Source organism: Gekko japonicus, unplaced genomic scaffold (assembly GCF_001447785.1).
Source record: "Gekko japonicus isolate JY-2015 unplaced genomic scaffold, Gekko_japonicus_V1.1 scaffold1085, whole genome shotgun sequence".
Classification (NCBI taxonomy): domain Eukaryota; kingdom Metazoa; phylum Chordata; class Lepidosauria; order Squamata; family Gekkonidae; genus Gekko; species Gekko japonicus.
This window is the reverse complement of record NW_015159746.1, coordinates 6,859-19,801: the sequence shown is the minus strand read 5'-3', so window position 1 is coordinate 19,801 and position 12,943 is coordinate 6,859. Positions and strand designations below refer to the sequence as shown.

The 12,943-nt window shown below is 46.5% G+C and overlaps 1 protein-coding gene across 1 annotated transcript in view; it reads left to right on the top strand.

Annotated features, from left to right (window-relative positions):
- COBL (cordon-bleu WH2 repeat protein) overlaps positions 1-11,635 on the top strand; it is a 182,736-nt gene extending 171,101 nt beyond the window's left edge. The window contains exons 17-20 of the mRNA XM_015405499.1: positions 321-2,314; positions 3,389-3,508; positions 6,100-6,360; positions 11,570-11,635. Coding sequence (XP_015260985.1) covers positions 321-2,314; positions 3,389-3,508; positions 6,100-6,360; positions 11,570-11,587 — 2,393 coding nt within the window. The 3' untranslated portion in view covers positions 11,588-11,635. The remainder of the gene's footprint in view (positions 1-320; positions 2,315-3,388; positions 3,509-6,099; positions 6,361-11,569) is intronic.
- Positions 11,636-12,943: the final 1,308 nt, after the last annotated feature.

Below are 12,943 nucleotides of genomic sequence, written 5' to 3'. Positions count from 1 at the left end.
TGGAATATATTCAACATGAGTATATAAGTTAAAAAGTGCTGAAACAGTTACGGCTGCTTTCAAAAGAACTGCACAACTGCACAGACAACTTGTTGCACACAGTGGAGCTGTTGCCTTGCATCTGTCACATGAGCACACAGCGAACTGCTTCTGCAGCTGAGGAGTTTTGCAATAAAGGAGGCCGCTGTTTCATGTTAAAAACTGCCCCCTCGCTATTGTGCGGCCTCAGTTGTTTTCAGTGGTGATGTTCTTTAATATGTAAGAGTGCCATGGTACATACGTTACAAATTTTTGAAGGGTTTTGTTGATGTTCTTCACAGCAATGGAAGGTACGCATGAAGATTCTGAAAGCGAGCCCATACCCAGTGAGATGGATGGTCCCCTTCCACAAAACGTTGAGGCTGCAGAAGATATTCCACCTGTTGTGCCTGTGACAATTATAGATGAAGTTCCGGAAGCCGATATCGCAATGCACTACACGAGAGGAGGAGGAGACGTTTTGCTTTCCCAGACACAGGCTAATGAAGATGTTCCAGTTAATCCCATTAGCCCAGGGAAGCCATCCAATGAAAATAACAATGCTGGATCTTTCAGTAAGGGAGATGTGAACAGTGATTCTCGTTATTTATCGAAGGGCTTATTACAACAGCCATCACCTGATCCAGGGTTTAGGCACCGAAATGAAGAAGAGCAGAAATACGAGTTTCAGGCGTCCTCGTGGGAGAAAAGGAAAAAGGAGGAAGCAACCCTGGAGGTTGTGTCTAAAAACGTCACCAACTTCAAGCTTATGGACAAAGTTAATGGTGCAAAGGAGAAAGCAAAGTCACTTAGTGAGCAGGACGCCAAGGAAGGAATTCCAAGCAAAACAAAAACTGAACTGGAATTCAGGCCAGGATCAGCGAGATCCACCAATGACAAGGAAGCTGCTCCACCACCGTCCCCATGGTGCAGCCGTGTCCACAGCGTAGTAGCAAGCTATGAGCCTAAGATAGGCCTGACAACCTTCAAAGTTGTTCCTCCCAAACCAGAAGTAAAACGCTTTGACGCGGATGTGTCTCTCTCCACTGGTGCCATTAAAATAGATGAGCTGGGCAACTTGGTGACTCCAAACCCCGGGGGGATTAAAAAGGTTGCCGTGAACACACCTTTGAGTGAAACAGGGGGAACCCTCGTTGGGAGAGCCAAAGCGTACTGGAGGTCCAACTCTATGGAAAAACCGCTTGAGGAGTCCCCAGAAGGTTCTTCTAATAAATCACCAGTCATCCATGTTTCCAAACCCTTCAGTAAAGCATCTGAAACTAAGCATGACTGCCTTACAGGTCTGAAAGTGGCAACCGTGCCACAAGTTGGTTCAAAAGCAGTTGGAAATAATTTGGGACCCGAAAAAACGAAGCCACCCTTTCCTGTCACGCAGTATCCAATGAAAGCACCCACTGCCCCAGTCGGTAACAAAGATAAGGTTGAGTTACCATTTCAGAAGCCCCAAAGGAGAACATCCAGCCATTACGTAGCCTCTGCTATTGCAAAATCCTTGGATCCACCCCAGTTGAGAACCAGTCGGGAAAAACGTGACAAGGAAGAAGAAAACAGTGATCAAAGAGGGGCAAAAGCCGAAATGGAATCCCTTCCTAAAAGATGCATTATTGTGGCCAAATCCTGCCCCGTGGAACCACAGCCAGCAAGAACAAATGAAGGTTATTCACGCATCTTCAGTTGCGATAAAAATGCAGCAAATAAACTACCAAGCGGTGCTCAGTCCAAGATGAAAAGCCACACTGCCAACATTACGTCGCCGAATCAGATCAGTCCTTCTAGTTGCTATGGAAGAAGCTTCAGTGCGCCATTTTCCACACTGTCTTCTCAAGGCGGCATCACGGAAGAGGAGACCAGTCGCAGCTCCGCACAAAATGTAATTGTTAAAGAAACGTCATCTATAGTCCATCAAAATGGGGAGCCGGCTGGTCAGACTAGCTCCCTTTCCTCCTTTAGACCATGTAATGCTCCCTCATCTCCCATTGCTTGCAACTCCCTTGTGAAGTCAGGTAGCGGGCATACCATCCACAGTGGATCTCTGAAATGTAATGGTACCCCTCTGGTAAACCACGTGGCTTCGAGAAAAGAAGAGAACCTTGGCGGTGCCTCTGCCGGGAATGAACTGGAGGCTAATATCAGGGATGACAACATCTATAGTGTCTTTGGGCCAAAGAAAAGGTTTAAACCAGTCATCCAGAAACCGCTTCCAAGAGACACGTCACTTCATGGTGCTTTAATGGAAGCCATCCAAACTGCAGGAGGAAGAGAAAAGCTTAGAAAGGTAAGACGACCTTGCTGAGATCAGTGCTGGGTGTTACAGGATGCTTAACACCTTACTACAACACCCAAAGTTGCTCTTTGATTAGTTGAAATGATAAAAGCCCAGCCTTTTTGCCTTAGCAGACAGCAGTCTGTTTGAGAACAGCTGCTGTAAACATAGTATTTTTTTTTTAAAAAAAAACTCATAGTAGCAAGATACTGCCTAGGCTACTGTCAGTTCCACAATTTTCAGCGTTAAACAAGAGCGGTAACAGCTTCACTTATTTAAAGTGGGAAGATGGATACAGGTATGTATTGCGGAGAGGGAGAGGGAGAGAGAGTGTGTGTGCTAATTAGCTTCTAAGACCAACCCTGTCCTCATGAAGGATAATGAACAAGATCTAAATCATGCAGTATGTTGTTGCAGCAGGTGCTGCCTTTGGTTCCAGAGAGTCTGATTTCTCCTCTCTGATCAATGCTGTGTTCATACAGCCCACGTTTACCCACAGTTCACGTTTAATATGCAGTGGCTTGTGAGGTTTAGGACTAAAGCGTTTGGCCTTTCAACAGAAACGGCACGGAGGTGCCACAACAAGCTGTAATTAAACTGAGATTTGCCATGACAGGCACAGGCGCCGCCACCACCCTCTTGCGCATGCCGTGCAATTAAGGCTTCTGTTCTTGAGAAGCCTTGAGGAGAGCGCCAAGTCCCCCTGACACCTGAGTGCAGGTGAACGGGGGGCAAGGTTTGCCTCACAAGCTGGGATTCCAAAGTGGGGTTAAATCAAGGCGGAGAAATCTGGTTTGCACGGGACAGACAAACTCCAGTTCCCCAGGCTGCTGCAGTTGCACCGGAGATTGTTCTGAGGCTTCTCAAGGCCAGAGAACCTAATCGTGCTTCATATGCAGGTCGAGCAGGGAGGGGCAGGCACGGGGAGAGCAAACGACATTTGTGACCTCAGCAGCAGATTTCTTTTTATTGTGTTGGAGTGCAGCCTGGGTGGTCTTCCAGGTGCTCAGATTTACCTACATTGTCAATCTTCACGTTAAAAAGAGACAGAGAGAGAGAGATTGTCTGTGTTTTATCACGTTCTAGATTCCGGTCAACGCTGTAAATGGAACTCAGAGGAAAGGATCGGTTTCAGAACCAGAGAACGAGCGCTCTGCCCTCCTGGCAGCCATTAGAGGTCACAGTGGAGCCTGCAAGCTGAGGAAGGTATGAAGGCAAAAAGCTTGTTCATCCCTTGTACTGTAGTGTATCAGTGGTCTGGGAACAATGGAAATGAAAGTTCTGCTACAATGATGAAAAATTAGATCAGGACAGGCACGGCTGTTGTGTACCTTTTCGGGGAAACGGATCAAATCCTGCCCTCATGGACTTCACGACAGTTTCACCCGTTGCAGATGAGGATAATCCTTATAAGTCAAAACGTTCCCGGTTACTTGCTCAGATGAGAGAGTCATCAAGGAACTAGGCTTGCTGTAATGCAATTGGTATTGCAGTCACCTGTTGCTGGAGCCTGAGAAATAGCGATGGTGGACAGTGCTGTGAAGTCAAAGCTGACTTATGGCAACCCCCGTAGGGTTTTCAAGGCAAGAGGCATTCAGAGGTCATTTGCCACCACCTGCCTCTATGTAGCAGCCCAGGACTTCCTTGGTGGTCTCCCATTCAAGTACTAACCAGAGCAGACCCTGCTTAGCTTCCGAGATCAGGCTAGCCTGGGCCATCCGTGTCAAGGCACCGGAGAGATACCTGTTCATTAGTCCAACTGTTCTTACACTTAGCTTGCTGGCCCAGTGGTGTTACAAAGGCCACAGTAAAGAAGCTATGCTCTCATGACTGTTACTATTCTATCCCCTGGGGGGGGGGACTCCTTTTAGATAATAATTCACCAAAAAAATGCTCAAATTTTTGCCTTTTGGGTATAGTCTGTCCCAGCCCTGTAGCTAGGGATTTTGGGGGGAGGGGGCCTTGGGGGGCCCCACCAGCCTCCGGGGAGGGCGGGATAAAAATGTAAATAATAAATAAATAAATACATCAAAGGCTCCAGGGCAAGGGGGGGTCTGCTTGGCATGCACCCACACAGCCCCCACTATAGCCTTCCTCTGAGGCGAACCAGAATCCCAACGTTAATAGACACTTAAAGGTCTAGGAAAGCTGCCCTGTTGTTTTTTTTTAAAAAAGGAGAGTGGGGATCAAGCTTCCTCCCTCACTCCTTCCCTGAGCCCACGATCTTTTCTGAAGTCTGACACATAAAATCCAACAGGAGGAGCTAACCGCTGCAATCCGACCAATGCGTGTGTGACTCAGTCAACCACCGGTTGCTGCTGGGTCCTAAAGAGACTCAACTTGTCACAGATGAGCTCAAACAGGGAGATGCCGGCTCAGATTGATCAGGGGGTGAGGGGGCCAGAGGGAGGGAGGGGGATCTGAGGATTGGGGGAGGGGCCCCACGTTAGCTACGGGCCTGGTCTGGCCTAATCTAAGGGACATTTCACATGCAATGTTCCCTCTAAGCTGAGTTTGTGTGAGCTAGCTCACAGTCTTTTAGCCTCCGGCTCACACATTTTTGTCTCCGCTCAGGAGGGATGGCTCCAGAGCAAACTAATTTATGCAGTAGCCAAATCGCTCGCTCACAGCTTTAATGCCAGCAGCTCACAAAGTAGAAGTTTTGCTCACAAGACTCCACAGCTGAGAGGGAACATTGTTCACACGTTATTGCAGAGACAAACCTGTAAGATGCATGTTTACAAACATGCATCAAATATCTAAGGTGAGAGGCAGCCCTTAATGTATTGACATTTGTTGTTTCCCTGCTTTGGTAATGATTGGCCAAAATAGGAGTAGGATAAATTATTCCCTTTCGAGCACAAACTCTGGGCATATTATATACCACACCTACCTTTCTCATCTCATAGATGCACACATTTCCAGAACAGACCAACATGGAGTGCTTCATCAACAACAAATTTTATGGCACCATAAAGACTTAACAAATATTTTGTGGCATAAACTTTCAAGAAGGATCCAGAGGTTCAGGCACAGAGTAGACTCACTTGACTACTGATCTTGCAAAGCTTCAGGGCACTTTTGCTTTCCCTTAGTATTTATATGATGGTTCACTGGCCCTTTCAGCTTCAGTATCATCCTTTGTGACGTGTGCAGCTTTAAATTAGCTGCCGCTGAGCATTTTGACAATGAAATGCAGAGGTATGCATATTAATATAGTATTAATATAGTATTGTTAGTAAACTAACTGCATTAGAAGGGTGCCTCGATTTGCCTAGTCTTGTTATTTTCTTAAAGTGATACACTTTTCTTGATTTCTTTTTTGTACAGCAAATCAAACCATATTTATAGGAATAGACCTAGAGTAACCATTCGTTTGCGATATAAATTGCTTCAGGGAAAGTGACTGTGCATAGCTTAATGCATCATGTTGATTGCAAAACCTTTGTGGTCATTTTCAACCTAATATAGTAGCCAACTGCCGACCTTCTTGCCTCATACGCCAAAAGCATTTCCAGGATGCCAGAGTTCCAATAAATAAAGATTGGATTTCTGAGCCTGCTTCAAGGCCAAATCCTTGATCCCAGTCATCTGTCCTTTTGAGTGATGTGAGAGAGCAGGAACAGATGTTCAGACTTAATAGGCAAACAAAATCTGCTACATGTTGTACTTCAGTGGAAGACGCCAAAATTGTTTAGAAGGGGAGAGGCTGAAATATGCTTCCAATGTCAAATATCCAGTAGTCCATCATGTCTACTATTCACTTGCATGCTTGCTTTCAACTTTCTCCTTGGTAGACCTCTTCATCTGCTTCTGAAGAACTGCAGAGTTTCCGAAATGCAGAATTAGGCTTGCAGATCAGAGAAACTTCTCCGATAGAGCGACTGTGTAATCCTCCTCTGCCATCGCTGCCGCCGCCACCACCACCACCTCCTGCTCATTTGTCAACAAGAACGCCTAGGCCCCTTGCAAATAGCATTACGGAAAACCCAGGCGATGCAAGACAGGCCCTGATGGAAGCCATCCGTTTAGGCACTGGGGCAGCACGCTTAAGAAAGGTAAACATCTGGGTGGAAGGGGAGCAAAGAGCTTAGGAGGAGAAATGAGTGGAAGCCAAGGATAAAGGGGCAAGTTGGGGAAACAGGAGGGGTGGGGAAAAGGTGGAAAGGGGAGCTAGCCTTCTGCCTGTTATAGCTTTAGAACTGTTTGTGAGACATCAGGCTGAATGACCTGATAAATTATTTTTGCAAATGTGTGTTTCACAACTTAATGCGACAGCACAGAAGACTTATGGAGAAAGTGAGCTCGAAGCATCAATTCGTCATGTTTCGTCTTGGATAAATAATGTGTCATTGAGTCACAACCAGCTCAGAGCAGCCCCATCCACAGGGTGTTCAAGGCAAGAGATGAGCAAAGGTGATTTGCCACTGCCTTCCTCTGCAAAGCAAGCCCAGACTTTCTTGGTTGTCTCCCATCCAAGTGCTAACCATGGTTGACCCTGCTTAGCTTCCCAGCTCTGATGAGCTTGGGGCAAGTTGGGCTTTTCAGGTGCCATTCCGCCTTACAGTACAATAAATATTGTGTGTGTGTAAAGTGCTGTAAAGTTGCAGCCCATGGCAACCCCAGCAAGGGGCTTTCAAGACAAGTGAGAAGCAGAGTTCCTCTACAGAGTCTTCCTTGATGGTCTCCCTTCCAAGACCCAACCCTGCTGAGCTTCTGAGATTTGACAAGACCAGGCTATACCAGGCCACCTTCCCTCCCCGCCATAAATATTAGGCTACCGTATTCTCATGAATGTCAGAAGGAACTTTTGCAGATGATACGATATCATCTGCCAGAAGTGTAGGAGATGAGGAGGATCCACAGGCTTCCTAGTTTTGTCCTGTTTCTATGGTTACTTTTTGTGCACCAGATCTTGGGGTCAGTTTGCCTATTACCCATCGAACATAGGTATCAGAAGCCTGTGGTGATGCACTGGGCTGGCCACCAGAGCACAGTACTATGCAGCACGTTCACATCAGCAGCGCACATCCCTGGCGCTGGCTGCATGCCTTGCGTGGAATGTGACATTTCATGCAGTTGGCCAAGTGTGGGCAATAAACCCATTACAAATATTACATCCTTTTGCCTAGAATGCATTCACATGGGAGGAGTAACATTTGAACTTGCCCTCAGTCTCAACTCTGCTAGGGTACTTAAAAGCTCTGCAGTAAATCCTCTTGTATACCTTTATCTGTAGAGGAGGCAATGTAGAGTTGTGATAAAATGTGGCTTTGGCACACGTGAGGTCTTGGATCTCATTCCCAAAATCTTCAGTCTGACAATCTGCACCAACCCGCTGAAGAAGCCAGATTCGAAATGGAACAGGGGTGCATACACTCATTTGCCTGACTCTGTATTCTTAGGAATTCATTATCTACCTGTCAAGAACATCCAGTTTAAAAGCATCAATCGCATTTGCTGCAGAATTGGTCTAGTGAAACCCCAGAACTGGTTGGTTTCTTTGACATTAACGTTCTTCCAGAATTTCCCAGGAAGTCGAGTATATCTTAACAAGATCTTGTGTGTGTTTGCAAATGCAGATGGAATTTTCCCACCTCAAATCTTACCATAAGTATGTAAATATTATGTAACCTTATCTGCTTGCCCTGTAAAGAAAAACAAACTCACAAAAGGAATAAAGCAAACGCTATTACTTTCAAGCAGTTTTCTAAGGAAGAACAAACCACAGAAAATCGTTACTCATTACCCAAAGAAACCAGTAGATTTGGGAGTCTAGCATATAATCATAATTAACGATCTACAAACCGTGGTGTCAAAGGCCACAGGGAGATGCTGCTGTTCAAGCAATGTGGTTTCTGATTGAGAATATACATTTTTCCTCAGTTGCTGAGGTAAAATGTAGTGTCCGGTTTTGGGGACCAGAGAACTTTATTGAAAAGTACTGAGTTCGCCGCATGGAGGACTCAGACGACGACATGCAGTTGCACACGTTTATTGCGTACTTAACATAAGACACACAACGGCCCTGCAAGGCCAACTATATACACTCCCACCCCTGGGCCTCCCACTCCATTGGAGGGTTTGAATTTCCCGCCAAGAAGCCCATTGGTCCGCTGGGGGGGGGGCTAGGATCCTAGGTCCCATTGTCTTTCTGGAGCCAAGCTCCTGTCTTTCTTGTGGCCGCCGTGTGGCGGGCTGCATACATAACATTTATCTTGATTAAGAATGTAGTAAATGCAGTGCAAAACACTGTAGAAAGGTATTTCCCTTCCTGTTCTGTTTCTCTGGAAGGATTATGATCCTCATTGATGTGGGGATTATGATGGAGATGACTCTTTTGAGCAGCAGAAACAGGGACAGGGCAACAGGTGTGGACAGAACATGGGGACCACGTAAGGAGAAGAACTGTCTGAGATGGGGAAGAGGAGGCCTGAGAGCTTTCCAGAAATGTGTATACCTTAAGCCAGTACTGTAGTGATACCTATGGTCCATATGTTAGCCAAGGGCAGTGCAGTCAAATGGGAGAGGCAAGTATGTTTGTGTGAAATTAAAGCCCCCTTAAGCATTTCTTCAAATGGTAACTTTGCAAAGGCTTTTTTGGGGAACTGAGTCCCTTGGACTGCAAGGAGATCAAATCAGTCAATCTTAAAGGAAATCAAGCCTGACTGTTCCCTGGAAGGCCAGATAATGAAACTGAAGCTCAAATACTTTGGCCACCAAGTGAGAAGGGAGCACTCACTGGAGAAGACCTTGATGCTGGGAAAGATTGAGGATAAAAGAAGAAGGGGACGGCAAAGGATGAGATTGGTTAGACAGTGTTATTGGTGCAGTGAACATGAAATTGAGCAAAGTCTGGAGGCCGTCGGAAGACAGGAGGGCCTGGCATGATGTGGTCCATGGGGTCGCGAAGAGTCGGACTCGACTGTGTGACTGAACAACAAAAACAAAGTGTAACTGTGGCTCTGTATCAAGTCAAAGGAAAAACAAGGTTTTTTTAAGCCCCATCACAAGCCTGAGCTCTTCCTAGAAGCTAAAATGACTAAACTGAAGCTGTAGTATTTTGGTCACACTATTAGACAAGAGTCACTGGAAAAGACAAAAATGCTAGGAAAAGTTGAAGGCAGCAAAAAAAGAGGAAGATCCAACATTAGATGGATTGACTCAGTCAACGGGGCCACATCCCTCAGTTTGCAAGACCTGAGCAAGCCTGTTAACAATCAGATTTTTGGAGGCCATTAATTCATAGGGTTGTCATAAGTAAGAAGCAACATGGCGTCACTTAACACACATGCTGTCTCTCTTAAGTTTTGTGGCAAGTTCTGCATGTAAAAACCCAGTGTGGTTGATTAATGTTATGGGGGGGGGAGCTTTAGTGTGGGCTGTGGCTCCTAGTGCAAATTGTCACCTGATTCTTCTCCCCAATCTCTGAGCCTCAGTTCAGATGGAGAAGACACAGCTCACTCCATATCCTTCTCGTGTTCTTTTGCTCTTTCACCTTGGCCAGATCTATCAGGAATCTTCAGCCCAGATTTGGCCTGCATCAAATATATGCTTCCTGCCTTCACAATCTTTTATCTTGTTCCACTCCTTTCAAGAGACATCTAGTGCATGTTGGTCTAATAGATGCATCCAGGGCTTTTTTTGTAGAAAAAGTCCAGCAGGAACTCATTAGCATAATAGGCCACACCCAACAGCAGAAACATATTAGCATATTAGGTAACACCCCTGATAGCACATCTCATTAGCATATTAGGCCACACCCCTGTGCCTTCGCTTGGCTTGCCCGGGCACCCCACGGCTGTGGGTTAAATGCCTTCCCAATCCTCCCAGGGGGCCCCCGGCCCACCCGCCTCAGAGTCGGCGGGGCGGGGTCACTCTCCAGGCCTTCCCTCTGTAGCCACGCACAGTAGAGGTTTTGGCTGTAGTGGGCGTGGCCAACTCTGAAACCAGCCAGAGCTCCATTCCTTTGCATTCATGCCCCAAAATAGCCCTGGACGCATCTCTCTTTCCATGGCTGGGATGCTTGGTAGAAAGAAAACGAAGGGTCACACCAATTGGAGCAAAGAGACAAAAAAACAATGGTGCAGCGGAAAGAAAATTGTATTCCAAAATATTAATACCCATACGCATGATGCTTGGTGCCATCGGCAAATAGCTGTGTCAGAGCTTTGTCTGTCTTGAGAGTTTACAATATTCTTCAGTAGGTAGGCCTTGGGACGGCAGGTAGCACCTTAAACTATCATAGCCTCTAACTCCACAGTATCTAGAACAATTTCCCAACAAAATCCATCGCTATACAATTTAATGGCCCAGATGATGTTCTTAAAGCACAACGGTCTTACTGGTTGAGCAGGTCTGAGTCTACTGCCTTGGGTTCCATGGTGGAAAGAAAGGTAGGATTTATGAATAAAATAATCTTTCCGAGGGCTCTTTTTGTAGCAGGAACTCCTTTGCATGTTAGGCGACACACCCCTAATGTAGCCAATCCTCCGAGAGCTTACAGTATTCCCTGTAAGAAGAGCTCTGTAAGCTCTTGGAGGATTGGCTACATTGGGGTATATCACCTAATATGCAAAGGAGTTCCTGCTACAAAAAGAGCCCTGATTTTCCACTGTGAAAGAAGATCATATTAGTGGTGGCACCCAGCCTCTCCACATAATATGAAAAGGAGTCCCTCCTACAAAAAGAGCCCTGATTTTCCACTGTGAAAGAAGATCATATTAGTGGTGGCACCCAGCCTCTGACGCTGAGAAGTTTGGTTGTTCTCCCCCACAACTATGCCCGTGTTTTGTTTTCTGCTTTTGGGACTTCCACTGCCTACCTAAAGTACTGGGCACCTCCCCTTCAGTCACTGCCCGTTGCTGTAAGATTTCACCTTGTTCTGGAGCTACCTGGAAGCTGGCATTGATTCCCCAATTGTTGACCACTTCCTCTTGTGCCGTCCCTTGATTCATTCCCCCTGAAGTCATCCTCCCAGATCATCTGGCCCAGGGTCCCTTTTCCTCCATTTTTGTGGAGCCCTATACCCACAGTCACCTCTCGATGAACCGTTTCATGGAACCTCAAGTGTCTTTCCCCAAGAGCACCAGATAAGCCCAAACTTCTCCTTTAAGCAGGTCCATCTCCTGGAACAGTCTGGAGTAGTTGCTGTAGGGGGCATCTTTTCCAGTTTATAGTGAGCTCTTCATGTATGGGTTGACTTAATGCTGTCTTTGCTTTTGAGCTCAAAATAGCCATTATCATTAATTTTTGTTTTTATTTCAGGTCCCCCTGCTCGTTTGAACACTGGATTCTCCAGTTACATAATCTCACCCGCATCCTTATCCGTCAGTTATGGACATTCATAGAAAAGAATTCCAAGAAGTATATATTTGTTTTCCTTTTGATTACAGGCCAAAATAGGTTGTCGTTTATTGTCTGTGTGTTCCTTTTATTTTTTATTTTTTTAATTGGTTCACAGGCTGCTACACAGCTTTTGTGCCAAGGATTTGGGGGTTGCCTCCAAAAAGTTAAACCGTTGCCAATGAACTATCCATCTCATTTGTGGTCTCTGTGCATCACATTCATGGGATTAGGGCACCTGCCCGATCCCGATCGGTAACCTACCAAGCTGGAAAGGATTTTTACACCCTTTTCCCAGTGTCATGCGCAGGAGCCTCACTCAGTGATCCTCCCACTCTCACTCTCAGTCCTGAAGCAGTGACAGTCCTACTTCAGAATATGCTCCTGTAGCTACATCGCCACGTCGCTGTGTGGGAGATGAGCACTGTCAGACCTCTTGAGGACGGGATTGTTCCCCTTGGCATCGAGCCTCCCCTGAGCACGATTGTGATCGATCTCCACCAGTATCAATGGCAATCTCTCTACAGAACATACCCTTTACAATCCACCTTACCTTGGCTCCCACCTCAAGCACTGCAGGAATGGGACCAGTGTTCCGAGATCTCCCATCAATCTTGAGTTTCTCACCGACCCATCCACCACACGGCTTCAGCAACCATTTCTAAACCATTGGCTTCGACCGACCAACATCAAGGGAGCCATTCCGGCCACTCAACTGAGCGCATTGAACAGTCCACCCTGACCATATCTTGGGTCTCGCCTCCGACATTCACTCCGGAAGGTCTACCAACCCCTATCTGTCGGAACCTTTGGGCATCCATGATTCTGTTAGTGCTTCCAAGGCTGAGTCTGATCGGGACGTTTTGGGCCAACAAGCATTGAACACCAATCCATTTCCTGCACCACGAGCGACCAGATGACCTCCCAATCTCCCCCTCTGAAGATCTCAGGTCGTATGGAGAATTGATGAAACGCATAGCCCATACCTTGGCTTTATCCACTGTTCAGCCTCAACCCACTGTCACGGACACTGTTTGATATTGTCCAATTGGACACCTCTACCGCCATCGCACTGCCAATAACGACAGCCATGCTTCAGATGGCAAAAGCTGCATGGATGAAGCTGGCCTCCGCACCTGTTTCATCTCAACAACTTGACCATATGTATCAAGTTCAGGAGGCCGGTGCTGAGTTTCTGTTCTCTCACCCGAAACTGAACTCCATCGTTGTCTCGTCCTCATCCAAAGCCCAACAGACTTACCTGACATCGACGGACAAGAAAGGGAAAAGGCTGGA